General features: G+C 35.1%; 3 protein-coding genes across 3 annotated transcripts in view; all 3 read left to right on the top strand.

Moving 5' to 3' along the window:
• The window catches only part of LOC135088635 (uncharacterized), a 65,808-nt gene extending 44,938 nt beyond the window's left edge, over window positions 1-20,870 (top strand). The window contains exon 6 of the transcript XR_010261068.1: window positions 19,023-20,870. The gene's annotated coding sequence lies outside the window, so the exon portion shown is untranslated. The remainder of the gene's footprint in view (window positions 1-19,022) is intronic.
• Window positions 1,516-14,849, top strand: LOC135088636 (PDZ domain-containing protein GIPC1). The gene is made up of 4 exons (XM_063983558.1): window positions 1,516-2,037; window positions 10,405-10,635; window positions 12,621-12,872; window positions 13,276-14,849. Exons 1-4 carry the CDS (start codon window positions 1,801-1,803, stop codon window positions 13,513-13,515), a joined length of 960 nt encoding a protein of 319 aa, XP_063839628.1. The 5' UTR covers window positions 1,516-1,800; the 3' UTR covers window positions 13,516-14,849.
• On the top strand, window positions 15,614-20,870 carry LOC135088634 (succinyl-CoA:3-ketoacid coenzyme A transferase 1, mitochondrial). Its single transcript, XM_063983556.1, has 9 exons — window positions 15,614-16,094; window positions 16,181-16,379; window positions 16,455-16,573; window positions 16,650-16,790; window positions 16,965-17,385; window positions 17,490-17,645; window positions 17,722-17,843; window positions 17,928-18,098; window positions 18,217-20,870. The coding sequence occupies exons 1-9, from the start codon at window positions 16,002-16,004 to the stop codon at window positions 18,364-18,366; spliced, it is 1,572 nt and encodes a 523-aa protein (XP_063839626.1). The 5' UTR covers window positions 15,614-16,001; the 3' UTR covers window positions 18,367-20,870.
• Window positions 20,871-22,612: the final 1,742 nt, after the last annotated feature.

Below are 22,612 nucleotides of genomic sequence, written 5' to 3'. Positions count from 1 at the left end.
ATTCGTTTTGTAGAATGGCTCAAATACTAATAATACAATGCAAATAAAACATACCTTAACGACCTGGTTTTTCTTGTGTTGGGAAATAACTGAAAAAGATGTGAAAAAAATCATGTTTATTTCTAATTAAATCCATTCTTACACCCTTAAAATGTATGAAACTTGTATCTGTTTTCTACTTCTACTAATAGATAATTTTATTGGCTATCGCATGATATAAAATGTTTGCTTATTAATGTTAAACTACCCACGCTATCACTTGTTTTTGAAGTAAGAGGTGAAAACTTAAATTTAAAAACTTAAATCCTTGTAAATATGCGAGAAATGGGTCAAGCCCCAAATTTAAAGTATTTTCACCGATAAAATTGTCCATAGATTACGCCCTTAAAGTTTAATCACTACATGCCCGGACAAAGCGATTTGTGCCTGAGTTGAAATAGAAAACGTTATTATTTTTTTACTTCTTATTGACTTTACTTCACTTTAGAAAAAGTATGCCGATATTAAGAGTCACAGGCGGCGGATAATAGTGTTAGAGGCCGATATTAAGGGAAATTAGCATACTAGGAAAAAACATCTTTATTATAAAAAATAACAAAGGATTCGTAATTTTGCGAATGTAGTAATGAAGTTTCAATATTCCTCTACCCAAAAAGGTCACTGGAAGAAAGCAAAAGCTATTAATGTAAAAATTACGAGCAGTCAAAGTCCAAAAAAAGTTGACAGGGTCGATATTTGGTGCCACCACCCTAATACCAATATTAATCGAGGCAGTTCGGACGGTAATAAATTAGAGTAACAAATGGCTATAATAGTTATCATTAAAATTATGATCATAAACTTAAAATATTCGCGTTAACTACCAAATTATAAAAAATGCAAAGGTCGCGGGTTCGATTCCCGGACAATGACAAACATTTTGCGGACACTGTTCGCATTGTTCTGCACGTTTCTATTTAATTTACGAAACTTAGGTAGGTATAATAAATAAATAATAAATAAAACGTTTATTGCCAGTAAAACCAAATACATAAAGTCCTTATATTATCTAAGCTTGTGTCGCAGTAACCTTTAATATTTGTTACACAAAATAATCATTACTAAGGGGTCTGGGAACATTCAGATCAGACAATTACTAACAGTTATATACAGAGTGTTATTAACCAGGTAAATAAAACTACTTACAATATTTTAATGCTACAATGTAAAAATTTAAATGTTATGTAAATAGGTAGGACTAGGATCCTAAGTAATATGCTTTTTTTTTAATTTATTGTTTGAATTCAACTTTCTGTATCATGAGTTATTGTTAAGTGAACTTAAGTGTAGTATTGTAGGCAATATTGTTGATCAAAGAGGCATTCTCATGATGACGTGCTGTGTAAGCACAGTATGATTTATCTACTGTGGTGTAAGCGCGTCGGCCGCGGTCGGCCGCCTGCGATCGTTTGCCTTCCGCGACTCGCGCTGTGTCGAGTCCTCGATTAGTAGCCAACCAACTCCGTCGAAGTCGAACAACATTCATTCAGTCGCCACGGGGAACGGTCGCCGCTAGCTCGTATCGAGCAACTTACGCGGGTTTTCAATGCATTGCTTTCAACCGTATACCAAATAATCTTATCCAGCATCGCCATTGGGCGATAACTTATCGTGTGCTATGACGCGACGGCACATTTTAAAGTTCCTGCAAGATAAGCGACGGTGGTGATTAAAATTTTATTGTGTTCGGCTGGAGAATGTGCTCGCGCTGACGTTCTCGCTATAGAAAAATCTAATACCGTTACGTAGTGCTCGATTGCAATGTCGCTGTTTAAGAAGAAGGCACCGAAGTACACGCCGCCTCCAGTGCCGCCGACTCCCACGGAGGAGTACCAGCAGCAGAACGGAGCTGACAACAACAATGGCACGCAGAAGTCACAGTTAGTGTTTCACTGTCAGCAAGCGCATGGAAGCCCACTGGGGCTCATCTCCGGCTTTTCCAATGTCAAAGAGTTGTATCAAAAGATTGCAGAATGCTACGATTTTCCTGCAGAAGATGTAAGTACAAACGTATTCAATCGAATTAAGTTGTAATGAAGTCGAGTTAACAAAAACAACTAAGCTCAGTGAACCAGTTTTTCCAGAAAAGGGAGGGATCTTTTATAGCTATGCTTGAAGCTGCAAACCGATCGCAAGTGACTAATAAGTTATTAATTAGCGGTTTACCTCATTGTAAGCATAGTTATAAGCTTGAATAAATACTTATAGCCACATTATTTTGTTTTGTACCCCGGCCTACTGCTCCGAACACTAGTAAAAAATAAGTAAATCGCTTAAAAACATCAACGAACTACAAATAGAGTCATTTTTGAGATCATTTTCCGAGTGAAGATAAGTATAGTTACTAAATTGGTGTCACCCTACTTTTTGCGTGACACTCGGGACAGTAATAAAATAATTTATTTATGTATACATATTTATAATACCTAGGTATCTAGGCTATTTGCGAAGAGAAGAGACAACACTCATGCATGTTGCACACAATCGTACCATGCACTTAGAAATGTTCTGGTTTCATCAAAATCGATTCTAAAGTTTTTACCTGACTGCCACAGAAGAAGGATTAATGTTCAGTATCTGTCGTTTTACTTATTCAGTGGTATTATGTACTATAATAATACGAGTAAGTACCTATGTGTATTCCTGAGTCCTGACAATAAGTTTAACTATAAATTCAGGACTTTCCTAAATTGCCAGGTTTCGATCGTCCTTATAATAATTGTACAATTAAATAAGCAGTATGATTTATTTATTATGGTTTAACAGCAGCTTTACTGGTTGGCGGTAACAGCGCGAGCGATAAGAAAACATATTCAAGTAGTAGGTACATTAATTGCGTCACTGCTATATTAGCACTATTTAAAACGCTGAACAATAAAATTTGTACTCTTGATAACCAGGCTGTGGTAAGATAGGGTATTATTTGTGTTGAACAGAGAATACTGAACCTAATACGAACCAAACAAAATTAAATAGTCCTAACTAACTAAAAGTAGGTACCTACTGTATTTAACGTAGTTAGGTAATTATTAATTACATATTTAACTTAGGTACCTACCATTAATTAGTTACAAATTCATTTAGAATGAAAAAGATTTCGATTAAATAAAGCATTTAGATTAACTAATTTATTATTTAATAAATTCCTAAATAATAAATTAATTACAGAGGGCATCCTAAAATGTAGAGGTGTTTTTCCTTTGAACACTCATTTTACGTAGCTACTAGGCATACTTACGAATAGATACTAACAATAATGAACCAACTTACAGGTTCCTTATTTAAGTAGTTATAGGACAGGACGTGGGAACAGGGGGCATGGTCCTGGTCAATGCTCTTCAACCCGCATCTTTAGAAACATTGCAATTGTAATTTTAACTGTCAGTCTCTAATAGAGTAAGTTTTTTAAACATTGACCTCATTTTAAGCCTTGTAGGGTAGACCGGGGACAATAGTACCATTTTTTGGAAATTGTTCAATATTGAGAAATCTAATGAAATATAACTTATTCTGTTAGGATGCTGTAAAAACTAGACTCTTAAGCTACAAATTTAAGCATGCAGAGTTGAACTATTCTTTCGAATACTTAATGAAAAACCAATTTGAACTGAACGATGTCTCATGTTACAATTGACCCCTACAGCGGGTCAATTGTACCAATAATATATGAGGCAATAAAAGTAGTTATGTCTATCTAATCATCACCTTTATTGGTATTCTGTACTCTTAATCTCCTACAATCATCAGTATTTATTAATTAAGATCGAAAATATTTAGGAACAAGTATGAAAAATCAACACTTAAGTTTAAAAACAAAACAATAACTTTTCTTCCATAAAAACGAAAAAACTAACTGTTTCTACATAATATGCCATCTATTTGGCTCGGATATTGCTTCTGAAACAACAATAAGCATAATAACAATGATAGAAATATCAAAACTGAAAAATCTATTTTTGTATGAGGGTACAATTGACCCCTGGTACAATTGACCCTGATTATTTATATCTACTACTGCTTCGACCTTTCAAGATTTTTTCATAAGCCTGTTCATGAAGGAATAGATCCGTTGATCCGCGATCCGTACTTTTGACTCTACGCCGAGGCATCTAAAACAAAACGTTCAAATACTTAGTTACTTACTGAATTAAGCTAAAATGTACATATTCAGAAGGGTTTAATGCCTGGTAGGTATGCCTAAAATTGTAAAAATAATAAGCACGTGAATGTTTTATAATAACTTATTTTATTATAACCAATTTAAAATATTATGTAGTAAGTATAAAATAAGGTTCCGGGGGTTAATTGTACCACGGGGTTGATTGTACCGCTACAATTGACCCCATGGAGACTGGTACAATTGTTCCAAGTAGGTAGTCAAGAGAACTTCACCTAAAATTCAGTCATTTTCACAGTGAATGCCAATTATTCGCTGTCGATACAAAGTTTAGAGCCTGGATAAACTATTGACAACAATACCTTGTAACAAATATCATATTAGGCAACTTATGGGCTCATATATTTGACGTAAAAACTTAATGCGGCTGGGCAAAAAACAAAAATCCTTCCTGTACATCTTCGTTACTCAGCGCAAGCGCCGCCGACTGGTGAGCGGATGGAAACACAAAAAGCGCATATTCTGACGCTATGCACACAACCTAACGTCGCTTGTATGAAGAAATATCGCCGATGGTACTATTGACCCGTGGTACTATTGTACCCGGTCTACCCTAACTATTTTTTTTTGATACCACGTTCTATATTTTTATATCTTAATTAAACTTAACTACAGTAATAAATTGCCTGAATTTGTGTTCCCAGACCTCAAAGTAAAGATAATACATAAATGTAAAAACTTAAAAAGGCTACTGCGATACAAGCTATGCTTAGTGCAGAAGCCGCTAGTTATAAGAATATTTTGTATTAAGATTTATTTGCAATAAACATTTTTATTATTATTAAGTAGTTAGAAAGACTGATTCTGGTATAAATAGTTTTTTTAACTGTTACCAAAGTTAATAAATAAATAAGTAGGTAAGTAGCATTTAAATCGTCATTGTTATTGTGTTCCTGATTTTGATGCACTTATTTCGGAATACGAAGTAGGGTGGATGCACCAGTCTCAAACCAATTAAGGCTTCTGTAGGTAATAGAGTTACTTATTATTAGTAACTTAGTATTCGTCGTACTTATTATTAGAATAACGAAGCTGGTAACATCAGGTATAGCCTGACCAGGAACATAAAAACCCTGGCATAGAGGCGCGTCAATTGCATTTGATAGTGCAACACTGAGTACAGTCGTACCTGTGTTAAATTAATAGGCTAACTTTATGTATCAGGATTCAGGATTACGGGCTAATTTGATATTTTCATAAATTAACGAAAAAATATTATTATAGGTAACCTGGTTTAAATAAATTAAATGAAACCATCAATCGAGTTAGTAGGATTTATTTTATTATTCATCAATAATTAAATTCAGAACTTGAATATTCAACTGCAATGTCTGCTCATGAACGCTTCAAACTCGGTACTTCTTTCCCAATTTCATAAAATTCAACACTTAGAAAGTGACAAAAAACTTTAAAATAGGTATTTGAAACAAACCACAGCTAATTTTCATAATGGACTGTACTATACGATAAACATGTCAGTCAATTTGACAACCTTGTCGGAAATATTATTCAATGAAAATATTGTCCGAACCCTTAGTATTTCTCTTCGATAAATACTTTAACACATTGTGAACCACTTTTCTTTCACGACTATAAAAAGATTTTAGCAATTTAACTCACAAAATCAATTGCGCACATTTAAATAAAGTTTGTTTACACTTTGACAGCAATAGACTGACATGCAAGGTGACATGTCAATGAAGTTTTCAGTTACTGTTGCCATTAAAAGAAATTAGTACCATTAGTTTTCCGCAACATGGCGAGGGTTTTTATGTTCCTGGTCAGGCTATACATACCTACCTACTTATGTAGGCAAGTATTTTTTCTTTACTTTAAATGTAAACGTTCGCGTTGTAACAACTAGTAACCTACCTAATTTTACTCGTGACACATGCTTGTAAGTCGAACAACTCAGGGAGAAACCATTGGTGAAATCACTTATAATTAGTTATAGCTGTGCAGTCTACCAGTGTGTAGGTACCTACTTTGTGCGTGGATGATAGACACCACCAACTATGCTACTTACTTAGTTTACATAGAAGTAGGTAGATAAGTAGGTTTAAAATATGGATAAAAATCAGTCTATCGTTTTCCGTAAACGTAAAAGCTTATTTATTAGGTAGAAGTTAACTATGATAACTATGTAGGTATTCTGTGGCAGAAGTAGAGTTATAGGTAAGGACAGTTCATAGTTTTTTAATACCTAAATAATATATTTTTCAGTGACAGATAAGGAGAGGCTTTCTCACATTAACTAGGTTTTGTTGCAGCTTACACAAGAAATATTTATTTCGCGAGCTTAACTGATAGGACTTTTTTTTTAAAATAAGTTGCAAAGAGCTCCTTTGCGAGTTGTAGTCAGCAAGTATTATCCTCAAGTTTTGTACTAGCTATATGATTCAATAATGAATCATGCGCATCGAAAAAATACCATTGAAGAAATCTTGTTTATGACGTTGAACAATAACACCACGCTACGTAATGCCTTAGGCATGCATGTAGGCACAGTAGTGACGACAAGGTCTTGATGTTGATAGGAAAATTGATTATGTGTACCTAAATAATAATGACTTCAGTTAGATAACAGGCTCGTAAAACTGTAATTAGGTAAGGTAGGTAGTTATGTAAGTACAGTATGTTAGTTAATTAATTAAATCAAACGCCAAAGTAATACAATATTATGTTACTACTTACTTAATTATCTTTCATTTCTGAGTTCGGTCAATGTGTAGATGTCACTTAATCAACTTATAAGTTATAATCCATTTATCAATTGTTTGAAAAACCCGCGATCACTAACTTAAAAATGTCGCGAATTACCTATTTAATAAAATGTGACGTTCTTGTCGACTGCACATCCACCCTACTTTTTCAAACTAGGTGTGGGCGAGTGTTCACCCTTTTTCTATTGAAGTCCCTTCTAAAAATAGTACCGCAAGAAGCGTTTCCAATCTTACATCTTTCATTATTTTAGTGCGTTCGTACCTATTTATACCTTTTGTGTGGACAGGGTGTTTCTTCTAGTTACGTAACGTGTTCACCGCTGTAATCTACTTTAAATTCACAGCCTAAAATAGGTGTAGGTATTTAACCATCGATGTGGCTAGGTAGGTAATTAGTAAATAATGAAAACAGTATCAAGCAGGATGCACATTTATCAGATTTTGATTTGTATAATTAGGTTAATGGATAAATTTATTTTTGTGAATCAATCTTTTCGCCATTAACAATTTCAGTTTCGAGAAGAAAATATTGAAAATCGGAATCTTGATAAGCAATTATTAATATCTCGCTCAATGATAGGTAGATAAAAATTGTGAAATCGGTACTTAATCTAGGTTTAGGCATTTACTTAGGTACTTACTGAATTATTAAGTTACAGTAGGTATAGGTACCCACTATGTATAATTAAAATGTCAGCTCAATGTAAGCTGCACCCTGCCGAGAGCAAATTAATGTAAAAAAGTATTCCGTGGAAATGTCATTGTTCAGAAGACTACAGCTAGACGACGCAATCGCGATGCTCCAAAAAATATTCAGTTTCACCAGATGACGTAGTGTTTCTACATCGACGTGAGTGATACACTGTTTAGCGAGGCAGGCCGGAGCTAACAAGCGACATGGCGATATTCACAAGGTAGCCTTGAAAGTAGACGCGCCTCAGTATTTTCACAGCCGTGAAATATCAAAAGCTGTGGTCGTGCCATTTTCGCCGCAACCTTTCTACGACCCTCACCGGTCGTTGGGTGAGCGAGATTTTCAGGGACGCTCATTGTTTAGATTTTGATAACGAATTGTCCTATCATCTATCTATGTACCTACTTACTATTCACGTGCCTGCGTAACAGTTACTAAAATTAGTAGGTAAGTTAAGTTTACGCACATATTATGTGGTTTAGGTAGGTAAGGTAGTACAAATTTTATTATCCGTTAAACGCTTTCATTTAGTACTATTTAGGTCTATAGTACACACACACACAGACAAGTGTTACAAGTGCTAAGTTATTTTTATTACTTACCTACATCCTATAGAAAATCTTCACGTGCGTTCTCTAACACTCAGCCTAATCAAATCGCAGCTGCGCAGCCCACAGTTAATGCTGATGCTATGGCCGCTCTTATTTTTTTAGCCGAGTTGTTTAGGACTTAGGCTCTGACTGTTACATGTTGTTTTTTAGAAAATTAATAATAATTAGCACACTAAAGCGTGGGTGCGTTCCTGTAGTCAGATAAAATCTCTGGAAAGGAACATCTTTCATTTTGTAGAGTCTGTAGACTACAGTGTAAGAGCGTTTTTACTTGTTTTAAAAAAACATCATTTGTTGCATTGTCTTCAGATCCTGTAAAAATATATCTAACCTAAATTACACGCCTGTAATAATAAGGCCCGATGTTTTGGTGGGTTTTGTTAAATTCATATGGTTAGACCGGTTTTGCTCTTAACTAATTTGGATCCACGAAATCTGTTCCAAATGATTCATGTATTCTATTATTTATGTATGATGTTGATTTTATGTAAGTAAGCTTGTTAAAATGTCACTACGTGCGGAAGCACGCACGACTGAGCAGAGCAGTCAGGAAGTGAATCGGCCCAGGGGCGCAGTCTCTCGTATGAATTGAGCGAAGCAAGTGGAATACCGCCATATGCGGCGTGTGGCTGACGGCTGTACGATGACCCAGTATACGAAGGGTCAAGGACCGGAATGTCAGCCTGTACCAATGTTTACCTGAACCACGCGTTGCGAATGCACGCGCCTTAAGGTCTTTCGAAATTATTACGATTCCCAATTGTTTTGTGTTATTAAACATTCCATTGTTAAATGGTTATGGTAGGAGCTACTAGGTGCCGCTTACCATTGTTAAATTAATTGTAATCTACAATTACTCACTCGTAAGGTCTCTACTAGACAGTATGACTTTTATGTCACCACAACCTATGAATGACAACGCAGGCAGGTAGGTGTACCCATTATGTAGATTAACTTCTAAATGCGGGTACTTATTGTAATTTATCTTTATCTAACTGACAAAACCGATCACACTGATTATTGTCTCTACTCGGAATCTTATTATCTTCGCAGGAATTTGAATAATGATTGTCATCCAGCAAACTTGTTTTTACAATAAAGACCTGTTTTTCTGAAGATATAAGTAGATAATACACCTACTATTTACAGGAATAAAGTTTAAGATAGTAAATGTTGTTTATAATTTTATTAAGCCCTAACTTCCAGATCAATCTGCTTTTAGATTGGGTATAAGTACTAGTTTTCTCTTTTTTTTAATTGGTTGCTACCAACCAATACCTACGTAAAGCATTTGAAATTTGATGTCAAGGTGAATTAGAGGCCGGTATTGTTTGATAAAACAATGTAAATAAAATAAAACTATACTAGGTAGGTGTATCCTATATTTTTCATTATACTCGACAATCTGTACCAAAATCAAACCTGATGACCTCATCCTATGATTAAGTAGGAGTGGATGTGAGCGATATGATTATGGAAGCATGCAAAATAGTGTGCTTTTTAATTCAATAACATCATACCTAAGTAAGTTAGTATTATCGTGCCTACATTGCGCCTTTTCACCGCTCATGTAGAGTCTGTCGTAGGCAGGTTACATACAGTGCCTGAAGACAATGTAACAGTCGCTTTACATTTTGATACTCATTTCCATTTGTAGAAGACAAACTGACTCATCAACCTAATTTGTAAGTTCTAGCAGAAGATCACGACATTGAATCTGATACGGGTGTTACATTCTTTATCTATCACTCTATCAGACACTAATGTTCTGCTTATGTCTTATAAATTGCCTCTAAAAACAGGTTGAAAGTAAAGAAGTAAGTAAGCCCTCCCTTGGAAGAAGAATAAACTACTAGGTCCGTCCATGCTATAAAACGTTATCCAAATTATAACGACGACTATTGCTCAGTTACAAAAGATGGCGTTAGTAGTGTAATTAATAATAGTCACGAAGAGAAACAAAGAAATAAATCAGTGTATAGGTATAGGTAACTAATTAACATTCCGCTTTGTGAAAAAAATACAGATCAAAGTCACGCAATGTGAAGGCGAGGCGTAGTAAATTAGATTAAGTAGTTAGCCATTCAGACTAAGGTAAATGCGCCACTAACTTACTCTACTACCCACTTACTAAACGGAAACGTATTTCTATGGTTTCAGATTTTATTCTGCACACTCAACACCCACAAAGTTGACATGAAGAAACTTCTAGGCGGACAAATAGGATTAGAAGATTTTATATTTGCCCATAGAAAAGGACGACCAAAAGAAATAGAAATTGTGAAAACAGAAGATGCCTTGGGATTAACAATAACAGACAATGGTGCCGGATATGCGTTTATAAAGAGGATAAAGGAAGGCTCAATCGTCTCGAGAATACCACACATAGAGGTGAGTCAGAGAATGGAGAAAACAACGAATGTAGAGTCGCAAAGTCCTCATTTAGAAAATTAAACCTACCAACTTACTTGCCTAGTTTGTAACGTTAGTTTGGTATTAAGGCAACATTAATTATCTAAAATTATTTATTTCGTAAGATTTATTGTGTTACAAATGTTTTTAAAGACATGGTCAACTATTGAACATTACTAAAGAAACACCTAACAGTAAAAGCATGTAGCCTATATTCGATTTGTGTGTAATATCTACCTACTTACCTCAATAATTACAGTGTGTCCGGGAATGTAGTGATCAAACTTTAAGGGCGTAATCTATGACTATTTTATAGATGAAAATACTTGACCCATTTCTCGCAAAAATATAAGGATTTAAGTTTTTAATTTTTAGTTTTCACCCCTTCCTTCAAAAACAAGTGAAAGCGTGGGTAACTTAACACTAATAAGCAAATATTTTATATCATGCGATAGCCAATAAAATTATCTATTAGTAGAAGTAGAAAACAGATACAAGTTTCATACATTTTAATAGAGTAAGAATGGATTTAATTAGAAAAAAAAACATGACTTTTTTCACTTGTTTTTCAGTTATTTTCCAACACAAGAAAAACCACGTAGTTAAAGTATAAATTTTTTTCATTGTATTATTAGTATTTGAACTATTCTACAAAACTGATGTAAATTTATTAGTCTAGGTATGTCTATTTGTTTCCTCCTAATTGTTGAACAAAGATACACTTCCCAGCGGTTCCACTTGCTTTAACTTGTTTTTGAAGGAAGAGGTGAAAAATAAAAATTAAGGATTACTAATGTTTGGCCTTTAAAAAACTTTTCCCAAATTATCACATCGCATACAACGTTTCGCAAATTTTCATTTGGCAAATTCTTATTTAGCAAAACAACTTATTGCAAACTTTTAATTCGCAAATGTCGTTTTTGGCATATTATTGTTTAGCAAATTATTGTTTGGCAAAGTACCTAACCTATGTATGTAAAAATATTTAATGATAAACTATTTACAAAATAATTTGATTGGTGTATAGAATGGAATACAAATTAGCTTGTGGTTATTATTTTGTTTAGTGGGTAGTTAATATAAAATTTGTTCTAAATTGATTTTCATATTTCATTCTTTTTATCGGAATTTCCAAATGATTCATTAACAATAGAGGTGATTCTAGCTCATTAAGGCGGTTATCACACAGATACACACACACGACAGATTTAATCATTGTATGCAAGTATCTCAGTCAGTTTGTATAGAAAACACGCGCTGCACTTCACACACACACACTGACAACGCGTCCGCGCGCGTGATTTTTTAAACCTACTATTTTCTGCAATACCTACTTTCTGCAACCATACTATTTTCTGCAATCTCTTTGTTTTACATAAAATTCTTGTGAAAACCATGATCATCTGCCTTGATATGCTTTGATTTGTGGGGTACCTAACGGTGGGTACGTATGTTGAGTGTCAATTTGGCCAAACAAATTATTTGGGATATAATATTTGGCAAAATGAAACATTATTGCCAAGTAATATTTTGCCAAATGATAATTTGACCAAATGAATTAGTTGCGAAAAGTACAGTTGCTAAAAGTTCATTTGGGAAATGAAACTTTGGCGAAAAGTAATGTGGCCTTAGATTAATCTAAGAATGTGGCCAAACGGAAGGATACCAAAAATTAAAAACTTAAATCCTTGTAATTTTGCGAGAAATGGCTCAAGCCCCAAATTTCAAGTATTTTCATCGATAAAATTGTCCATAGATTTACGCCCATAAAAGTTTGATCACTACATGCCCGGACACACTGTATTATGTATTTTTGGTTTTTATTTCGCTCTAATAAGTTACATTCACTTCAGATACAGCAACAATAGAGGGAACTGTAACGATAAAATACAGTTATTCAGCTTGTTAAGAATTTAGGAGGAAGCTAACCATTACTGCATTAAAAGTAATTTACTTTCATTTAGGTCGGAGACCACATTGAAAAGCTGGATGGAGAGAATATGGTCGGGAAACGGCATTACGAGGTCGCGAAGACTTTGAAAGACATTCCTAAAGGCACAACGTTTATAATTCGACTCGTGGAGCCGCTCAAAAGCGGCTTTGGAAGTATCGGACCCAAAACCAGCAGCGCCCGAGCCGGCAAGAAGCAAAACTACGGTTCCGGAAAGGAAACTTTAAGGTTTAAGGCGAATGGACAAGCCACCATAGAAGATGAGGTAAGACTATAAATGTTAATGTTTAATAATATCGATCATGCAGCATAGGAACTATGTAGAATGTAAGGTAACTTAGATTATGGTAGTTAATTTAAATATAACGACGATCCTAACCCCAAGACAATCAATGTTCACAGCCTCGTAAGTCTATTTTGAGGGATTTTTTAAATTGCGATCACCAGTTGGCGCCACTGTCTCACCAACAAGCAAGTGACATTACTGGCCAGTGGCGCCAACTAGTGAGCACAATTAAGTAAACCCGTTTAAGATATCCGTCCGTTTCTATTCACTCGGAACTTCGGGATAAAGCATACATGCAGATGATGTTCATATAAATATTTCAAGCAATAATTCTAATACACACAGTGGTCTGTGCTAATACAATACTTTCTCGCTTTTTCAGCACGACGAAAAATCAAAGGCTGGCATAGAGAAAATTAATGGGTTGCTGGAATCTTTCATGGGCATCAACGACTCAGAATTGGCGTCACAAATGTGGGATCTATCAGAAGGAAAGACCAACTCCATGCAGTTGGCTGAAGCAATCGACAACAGTGATCTCCAGGAGTTTGGCTTCACCGACGAGTTCATTATAGAGCTGTGGGGCGTAATCACAGATGCCAGAGCCGGTCGTCTTAGTTAGACTCAATTTTTTAATTAAAACTTATCAGATTGTGAATAAAGATATTGAATATTATCTAAAAATCTAAATGGAAAGATTTGATATTTAAGTGCTGTAAAATACTTTTATGTGATAATTAAGGTACATTGAGTATTAGGTAGTATAAGGTCAAGTAAGTAATTTATACTAAGGTGGCTTTGTTAGATACCTACCTTATGTAGGTAGATTTGATCAATACGTATCTACTTATCTAGCGTTCTATGAAAAGTGATTATCAGTACAATAATGGAAACAAGCAATGTCTTTTATGGTTGTTTTTATGGATTTTGTAAAAGTACAATAATTAAAAGTGCCTTAAAATGTGACTGTTAGAAGAAGTAGGTATCTACAGGTACTTAGACGTACGTTACCCATAATATGCAATGTATGTTTTACAGAGCTTCAAGTGTATTTAAAATTCACTGGCATTATCTAAAACAGTACAAAACAACAAACAAACACGCATTTTAGTTGTAATAGTGTGTGCGTAGCTACTTAGAGTGAGGTACATAAAGTTATCTCCACAACTAGCAAAAGCAATTAATTATGATGATACTGTTACTGACATAATACTGAAACTGTAAGAGGTACCTAAGTACCAGCTACTCCTACTTAATACGTTCACTCGCTTTTAAAGGAGTAAGGCCGGGCTTATAATATTTTGTCTGATGTGTCATACATTTAGTTCAATAAGTGTCGTATTGTGATGGATTCGGACGTGTCGCATACTAAATGTATGAAACCTTAGTATGCAACTTTCTTCTGATGCGTTACGAGCAACAAAACACTGCAGATGGATATAATCCAGCCTAAGAAAGGACTGTCACTTGCAACTCTCAAGTGGCGCCAACTACTGAGTAGCATATTTTGTACTGGTCAGGATGGCGCCACTGTAGGGTAAGTCGCCTCACATGCCAATGAAAATATTGAGCGTAAATTATAGTCCTAAGCCCACATGGTAACCGTCAGTATAGCACATAAGTATGGTCATATTGGTCATTTAAATTATGTAAATAAGATTATTATTATGATTTTCTCCTGTTCCTGAATAACATCTGCCTACTTATTTTATTAGTAGTAAAGTGCATTTTTATGTATTAAATACTAAAGTCTACAGTTAGTAGCCTTTTAATAAAATTGAGAAAAATATATTAATTGAAATTTGTTTACGTAGCTTCTATAAAAATAACAGTCACTAGATGTTAAATCAAATTGTTATTTTAGTAGGAGAGATTAGCCTTCCTCCAAATGCTTAATTATTAGAACACCTATGTGAATTTAAAGTTAAATTATATTAAAATTGATTATTTTTTCAATTATTTTTTATTTAAAAGATCTAACAAACTTCTACTCGATTAACAATCCTATAATGTCTACATACTAGTATTCTACCTACCTACCATAAAATAAGTTATTTCAACTACTTACATTGTCTAGCTAGGAAAAGGTGCGAGAAATTAAAACTACCCATTTTAAATACTACTGTCAACTTACTTATTTAAAAAATCCTTTAGAAGTAGGTAAGTAGTTATTAAAACAAAAAAGATTGTTTTTGAATTAAATCATTCAATCCCGATTTTTATGTAACGTATGTACTATCGCCAACAGTGTTAATCGCCATTTGATTAGAGCGAGAGCAAAAACGGAAATGGATAGTTAACAGTGTGGGCGTGTGTACGTAGTAAAAATAAAATTAATGTACACACGAAAGCATATCAGGTTACCCATTTTTGTTGCAAACTCGTCCCTATTACAACTGCACAAGAACCCACAGTGGTTACGTTGACGTGCCGTCGTCCGTACTTACCTACAACACAACCTACAAGCTTTTGATTTGTTGAAGTTCATTAAGTACTAAGTACCTATTTTATGAATGGATGGATTAGGTAGGTACAATCCATATCTGTGGTAGGTACCTACCTACCTACTTAGTTTAACTTTGCAAGTTTCTTGTGTCGCGACAACACACTACTGGGTGGCAGAAGGAAATAATGGTAGTAAGATTGATTGATTTATTTACTTTATCCCAATAAGAATTATTAATTTATTCTATTATGAGAGAATTCATAATAAGTAGGTAAGTATAAGTGTAACATACGTAATCTACCGAAGTAGCTACATTATTCTGAGGCAACGAGTTATGATTTTATTATTTAATTTGAATACTCACTGGGTGAGCAAAATATACAAGCAAAGTGATTACATTCCAGTTGACCTTGAGAGAACTCGACACAAACACATTTTCGCTTAGTTTCTTATCATTTTATCTTCTGTAGTAACAGAGTGAAGAACTCTTGATTAAAAAAAATTAAAAAATACATTTTGGGTGTTCTTGTTCTTCACCTCACCCTCGTCTGCTGTGGAGTGTTGACGGTCAGCTGTTTATTTGACGTTTGACAAGCAAAACAACCATAGCCGGCGAAAGTGATCAGAGTGATCTATTTGCATTATAAAAGCAAATTAATAAAATGGTAATGACATCATTAGGACGAAATCTAGTGCTTAGATTGAAATTTAACACATACGGAGCACCAAAAAGACATAACTTCGATGTTGTCAAGGTAAGATCGTATTTTGTTTTCGATAGGTGTTTGTTAATTAACTTGTTGAATTATAATTAACTCAGTACATTACTGCGCATTTTCAGCCTTTGTCATGTGCAAAGTACAGTACTTCAAGTAGAAACACTAAAGTTTACGAGGATGTAGTTGAAGCAGTTGGTGATATTAAAGATGGGTCAAAACTTTTGGTTGGTGGCTTTGGTCTGTGTGGAATACCAGAAAATTTGATTCAAGCTGTGAACAAAAGGGGCGTTACTGGTCTTACAGTAGTTTCTAATAATGCAGGTACCTACTTTCTTAGTCAATCACTAGTTGATACAATTGAATTGAATTAGTATTGAAGCTAACATCAATTTTTAGGTGTTGAGAACTTTGGTTTGGGTATATTACTGAAGAGTAAGCAGATTAAGCGTATGATCTCATCATATGTTGGAGAAAATGCTGAATTTGAGAAACAATATTTAACAGGAGAGTTAGAGGTAGTTAATTTACCAAAGATTCTTTTGACTAAAATACATTTTCTCCGATTAACTTTTTACTGTTTATATTAAATAGGTTGAGTTGACTCCTCAAGGAACATTGGCTGAAAGAATCCGAGCTGGTGGTGCCGGTATACCAGCCTTTTTTACACCAACAGGATATGGTACCCTTATTCAAGAAGGTGGAGCACCTATCAAGTATGGTAAAGATGGCAAAGTAGGTAAAAGAATGTTATAAAAATAAATCAATATTTATTATCTTATCTAACTATACTTTGCTAGTGTAGATAAGTAAATCAATGCTACAGTTAAGGAGAACAAAACCAAAACAATTTAATAACTTGTATGTCAAGTAGTTTATACATCTTTAACACCCAAATTATGATTTCAGATTGATATACAGAGTTCGGCTCGTCATGTTCAAAAATTCAATGGTAATGATTATGTTATGGAAGAAGCAATCACAGGTGATTTCGCTTTAGTCAAGGCATGGAAAGCTGACAGGCATGGTAACCTGATTTTCAGGAAAAGTGCCCGTAACTTTAACCCTGCCATGTGTAAAGCTGCACGTATAACCATAGCTGAAGTTGAAGAAATTGTCGATGAAATTGAACCTGATACAGTTCATGTACCATCAATATTTGTGCACAGAATTTTCAAGGGCAACAAATTCGAAAAAAGAATAGAGAGAAGAACAGTCACCAAACCTGAGTCTCAGAAGGAGAAGAAAGCATCAGATTTGATGCGAGAGAGAATAATCAAAAGAGTTGCACTGGAATTTAAGGATGGAATGCATGCAAACCTTGGAATTGGTACGAAAAAATTACTTTTAAAATAGAGTATACCAAGTTGGAATAAATAGTGACTTTTTTGTGGTACAGAAACTCAGGTTAATTCCTCTTTTTAATTATTGCAGGTATGCCAATGTTGGCCAGTAACTACATACCTAAAAATGTGAAACTTTTATTGCAATCTGAAAATGGTATCCTTGGACTTGGACCCTTCCCTACTGAAGAAAATGTGGATGCAGATCTGATTAACGCTGGAAAAGAAACTGTGACTGTAGTTCCTGGTAAGTTGACTTTCTAAAGTTCTGAGAAATAAAATGTTAAATACACATTGAAATTTTATTGAACCTTTTTTTACAGGAGCGTCCTATTTCTCATCTGATGACAGCTTTGCAATGATTCGAGGAGGTCATATTGATTTGACTATACTTGGAGCTATGCAAGTCTCCCAGTTTGGTGATCTTGCAAACTGGATGATTCCGGTAATTATTTTTATTGTTCATAAGTTATTCTATTTCCTTAATTTATTTAGGTGTTTATGTAACATTTGGTTATTGAATTTTTAGGGGAAAATGGTAAAGGGCATGGGTGGAGCTATGGATCTAGTGTCGGCGCCACGTACAAAAGTTGTCGTTACAATGGAGCACACTGCTAAAAATGGAAGTCACAAAATTCTTCCTGAGTGTTCACTGCCACTCACAGGAAAGAACTGTGTGGATATGATTATTACTGAAAAGGTATGTTATAAACTCATTACTACAATAAATATATTTTGTAAGGCAGGCGGATTGATTTATAATGCTGTGATTGAAGTTTACGTTCCAGAATGTTTTAAAATTTCCATATTATTTTCAGTGTGTGTTTGAAGTGGACAAGGAAAAAGGTCTGATCTTAACCGAACTGGCCGATGGAGTCACAGTTGAAGATATTCTTGTGAGTACGGGCTGTGAGTTCAATGTATCACCAGACCTGAAGAAAATGGGGGACATTACTGAGGTTCATTAAAAATAAAATAATCCTTGCTCATCTCATGAGACTGGAATGCTAAGTCAAAATCATACATAGCCATATTCTATTATCTTACTGGAAATCTCGTAATAATTACAACTTAGACTTAGCTTTCATTATGCCAGAATTTATAGTTCAAATGAATTAATTTTGATTTTCCCGATATTAAGACTATATTTACAGAGTTAGGTACTTTTTAAAATTAAGTTTATAAAAATAAGTTTTGTTACAAAATATTATTACATTGTTAGATAAGCAGTGTAAATAAACCCACAATTATTTTACTCAATGCTCATTTTATGTAAAAAAATATTTAATAAGTTACAGAACTTTATTGAGTACCTAGGTATATATTTTTTATTGTTTACATTTTGTAATTACACTCGACATCAAATAAATCGCACCTCCCGCGAGAAGCATTTTCAAACGTATGCTTCCCCACTTCCCACCAATATTGGCACCATTTGAAAGCCTAGTTCTAACCTTCATTTCATTAAAGGAAAGGTTTTTACCCCAAAAATGTGTCTTTAGAAGGATCCAGAGTCACTTCTTCAAAAAATAGGTAGTTACGCTAGAGCCAACTTTTATGGCTATAAAACTATTAAGTTGGGATCAATGATATTATATAAAAACAAAAGCAGATATGTTATAAGTAGAGATGAAACGGATAGTTGTTTGGCCGGATACCGGATACCGGATATCCGGCCAGCTGCTAGGCCGGATAGCCGGATATCCGGCGGCCGGATAGTTGGCCCATTGTCTCGTTGCATGTCGTGACGAGTTGAGCGCCGCACAGGTGCTTCGAACGCGATCAGTGGGTCTATTAGTAGACTAGACTAGTCACACTTTTCGAAAATCGAATCCGTCCGAATATAGTGTCAGATTTTGCCACTTGTCAGGGGGCAGATCAATTCGGGTGATTTCGGTTGCTATCGTGAGTGTGTGATTGAATAGCGAAAATTAAATTAGTTTACTTGTTGCGTAATCTGACTGAACTGCATCATGTCATCAGACCATCAGTGAAGAAGAGATCGCCTTTTTTATTTGCAATATTTCGATATTAACAGATATTTACTATTTATGTTTATTAGAGTGAATAAATAGCCCAGAAAGAGAAATTAGTTTTTTGAAAGGCTTTAAATATTTTTATTTTTTTAAATAAATATCCTTGGACATTTTTACACTGCGCCTCTAGTCCCAAACTAAGCAAAGCTTGTACTATGGGTACTAGACAACGGATATAAACATACTTAAATACTTTTTTTTTGTAAATACATACATATTATACATAGAAAACACCCAGACCCGTCACAGAAATTGAAATTTATCGTTTCAATTTCTGCCCGGCCGGGAATCGAACCTGGGACCTCTCGGCATAGTAGTCCGTTCTGAACCACTACACCAAACGGCCGACTAAACTTTAATATGGCTTTTGTAACTTTTTAGACTTTTTAATGTGTTTCATTTTATTAATTTAGGAAATTGTCGTAGTTTTTTAATATCCGGTATCCGGCCGGATAGTGAGCTACTATCCGGTATCCGGCCGGATAGTAAATTTAGGCCGGATATCCGGCCTACCGGATAGTTACCGGATATCCGTTTCATCTCTAGTTATAAGCGCTCGCGCTGTGAATACTCAAATACGTCCCAATTGGGACGTCTTGTGTTTAGTCTTCGTGTGGCCTGCGTCGTGCGCAATCGCGTGTGTACCACACCGTAAGTTCCTGTGTTCTTACCAAAATAAATAAAAAATGCCATCGTGTGTGTTTCGAAAGTGTACCAATTATGACTCTAAAGTAAACAAAATACAAGGGATCTCTTACCACATGTGATTATGCAAAATTATTTAGTATTTATATTTTCAATTATTTATGCAAACAATCAAGACGCCATGCGCCATGTTCAAGTTAAGAAAGAGAAAGCGATCTTGTTTTGACGTTAGAGCGATAAGGATGCGTGCGCTGCGGACATAGATTAGTTAGTGCAGAATCGTTAAAACTATAGCTATCTCTTTCATTTGCGTGCTATTTCGTATCTTTTGTTTCACTTATCAGTTACATTTGTCAATGTGTGCAATTTGGAATAGCTCGGCACGGATTAAAATCGTAATTTCTATGAACGTAACATATCTATAGTTCTGTAATATCATTGGTTGGGATTAATCGCTATCCATCTGTTAAAGAGGACACGTGAGATCATTATTATTTTGGTTTTATAACCATAAAAATTGGTCTAATTGATTCCATAGGTGGGCCTTAAGGTGGTATTAAGAAATTAAATGTGTTTTTATTTAAGGATATTTATTGGGCTTTCAAATAACACCAATATTGTTGGGGCACCATGATTGTGTCAGAAGAAAATCGTTAAAATTCGCGTCGCGGAAGGTGCGGTTTATTTGATGTTGAGTATAGAAAGAAATAATTCTATTTTATATCGGCAGACTACTGTACTGTAAATCGTTATTTTATTTTTACTGACATTAAATAATATTGTTAATAAAACTAGCAATTAATTTACACCTGGTGCTCTGATGATTTTCAGAAATAAGCACCACCATGAACAATGCGTGGCTGAGAATAGTCCCCTGATATAGTTCCTATGAGGGTTTTCGCGTATGAAAAATCCGCCAGATGGCAATACGTAGACGCGAGGTCCAAATTCTGCATGATTGGTTATTTTTGACATGAAATTGACAGATATGTCAAAATCCACCAATCACGCAGCAGTCAGACCCCACATCCACGTCCCGCCATCTAGCGGATATTTCATACGCGAAAACCCTCATTTAAAATGAATTTAACTTCTTTATACATAATAGCATGACTGACATAAGAAAAATAAACGTCAAAAAATTTTTCATCGAAAAGCGCGGGAAACGTACTTGGTGGACGTAATTTTTCTTGCTCTTGTTTTTTTAAATTAATTAAAGGATCAGAATGGTGGTATAGTGCATTAAATAACTAGTATTTTAAGTTATATTTTTATAATTTTATCATAGTGTCATTCACCTCTGCAGTTCTGGGTGAGTTTTGATTGTTTTTCTCTCGCATCTCGTAATGAACGAGCCGGACGATCCTGGCGGGACAACCCGCCAGGCGTCTAATTTTGTTACTTTAACAACATGTAGCCAGTCAGGTATGGACACAGAAGGTTCGGTAATGGACACGGACGGATCTGAAAATGCTTCTAACCCAAGAAGAGAGTTGTTGTTCGTAAAGTTTGCAAGCACTATAATAAAAAGCGCAAAAGTCGTCATAACAAATCATCTGCGTGGAGCCAGGTACCTAATGATTCTGATTGAGCAAAACAGCAAAAGAGCAATAAAGTTTTCAAGGTACAAGCGAGAAAAGAAAATCGAAATCGTTTCAGTCCTTCAGGGAGTTATAATGCAAGATAATCAGAAAGACACGTCAAATACTTTTCGCGAATAATAATGCAAAAACTGTTTTCGCGCTAGTGTCTTCGCGCAAACGTCTATTCGCGCTCATGTCTTTTCGCGCAAGTGTCCATGCGGCGCATGGCATGCGCGCAAATGGCTTTTCGCGCTAGTGTCTTCGCGCAAGTGTGCCAGAACCGACAAGAACCCGTTCCCTACGAATGTAAGAGCAATATTTCATTGAAGTGATTGAGTAGTAAATAAGTTGGCAGGCGTTGTTGGTCAGAGTACTTGAGAAGAAGCAATCTCAAACTCAAATTATTGAACAGGACTGTATTATTCAGCTCTATCATTAGATATAAAAAAGTCTCATAATGTTCATCGACTGGTACCCAAGCTTTGCTTAGTTCAAGAGTTGATAGCTTAGCGCAGCATTTAAAGCCAAGGGCCTTATTACAAAATAGTTAAGCCCGGGATGAAAGTTTCCATATTAATTGTCAATTTAAACCAGCGTTCAACTTTTTGTAATACCTACCTACCTTTTTTCTTTTTTTTTTACGGGGAAAAAATGCGTAGATTAACGTAAAGGAAAGTGATGAATGATCAAGCTGAAGATGGAAGCGAGCTTCATTCATCACCTACGGGTAAAGTCACAGAGAAACTGGCTTACTTGTAACTGCTGTTACACAAAAATGCTGTTAACAATATGTTGTTATGGCGTAAAACTAAACGTAGGTAGGTAAACTAAAGGTAAGATGGTGGTGGTAAGGTAACACTGGTACCAACCAAATTAAACAGAAAAATCTAACCCCACTGGGAATCGAACCCGGGACCTCTGGGTCTGAAACACTGGACCACAGAGACGGT

Source organism: Ostrinia nubilalis, chromosome 4 (assembly GCF_963855985.1).
Source record: "Ostrinia nubilalis chromosome 4, ilOstNubi1.1, whole genome shotgun sequence".
NCBI lineage: Eukaryota > Metazoa > Arthropoda > Insecta > Lepidoptera > Crambidae > Ostrinia > Ostrinia nubilalis.
This window is presented reverse-complemented; position numbering and strand designations above follow the sequence as displayed.

What these genes read in the sequence shown, in the direction of transcription:
- LOC135088636 (XM_063983558.1), top strand. Translation starts at nt 1,801, where the DNA reads ATGTCGCTGTTTAAGAAGAAGGCACCGAAGTACACGCCGCCTCCAGTG. An exon ending in ACGATTTTCCTGCAGAAGAT is followed by an intron (nt 2,038 to 10,404) that starts GTAAGTACAAAC and finishes CTATGGTTTCAG; the next exon opens with ATTTTATTCTGCACACTCAA. An exon ending in CGAGAATACCACACATAGAG is followed by an intron (nt 10,636 to 12,620) that starts GTGAGTCAGAGA and finishes ACTTTCATTTAG; the next exon opens with GTCGGAGACCACATTGAAAA.
- LOC135088634 (XM_063983556.1), top strand. Translation starts at nt 16,002, where the DNA reads ATGGTAATGACATCATTAGGACGAAATCTAGTGCTTAGATTGAAATTT. An exon ending in AGTAGTTTCTAATAATGCAG is followed by an intron (nt 16,380 to 16,454) that starts GTACCTACTTTC and finishes ATCAATTTTTAG; the next exon opens with GTGTTGAGAACTTTGGTTTG. An exon ending in TTGCAAACTGGATGATTCCG is followed by an intron (nt 17,844 to 17,927) that starts GTAATTATTTTT and finishes TTGAATTTTTAG; the next exon opens with GGGAAAATGGTAAAGGGCAT.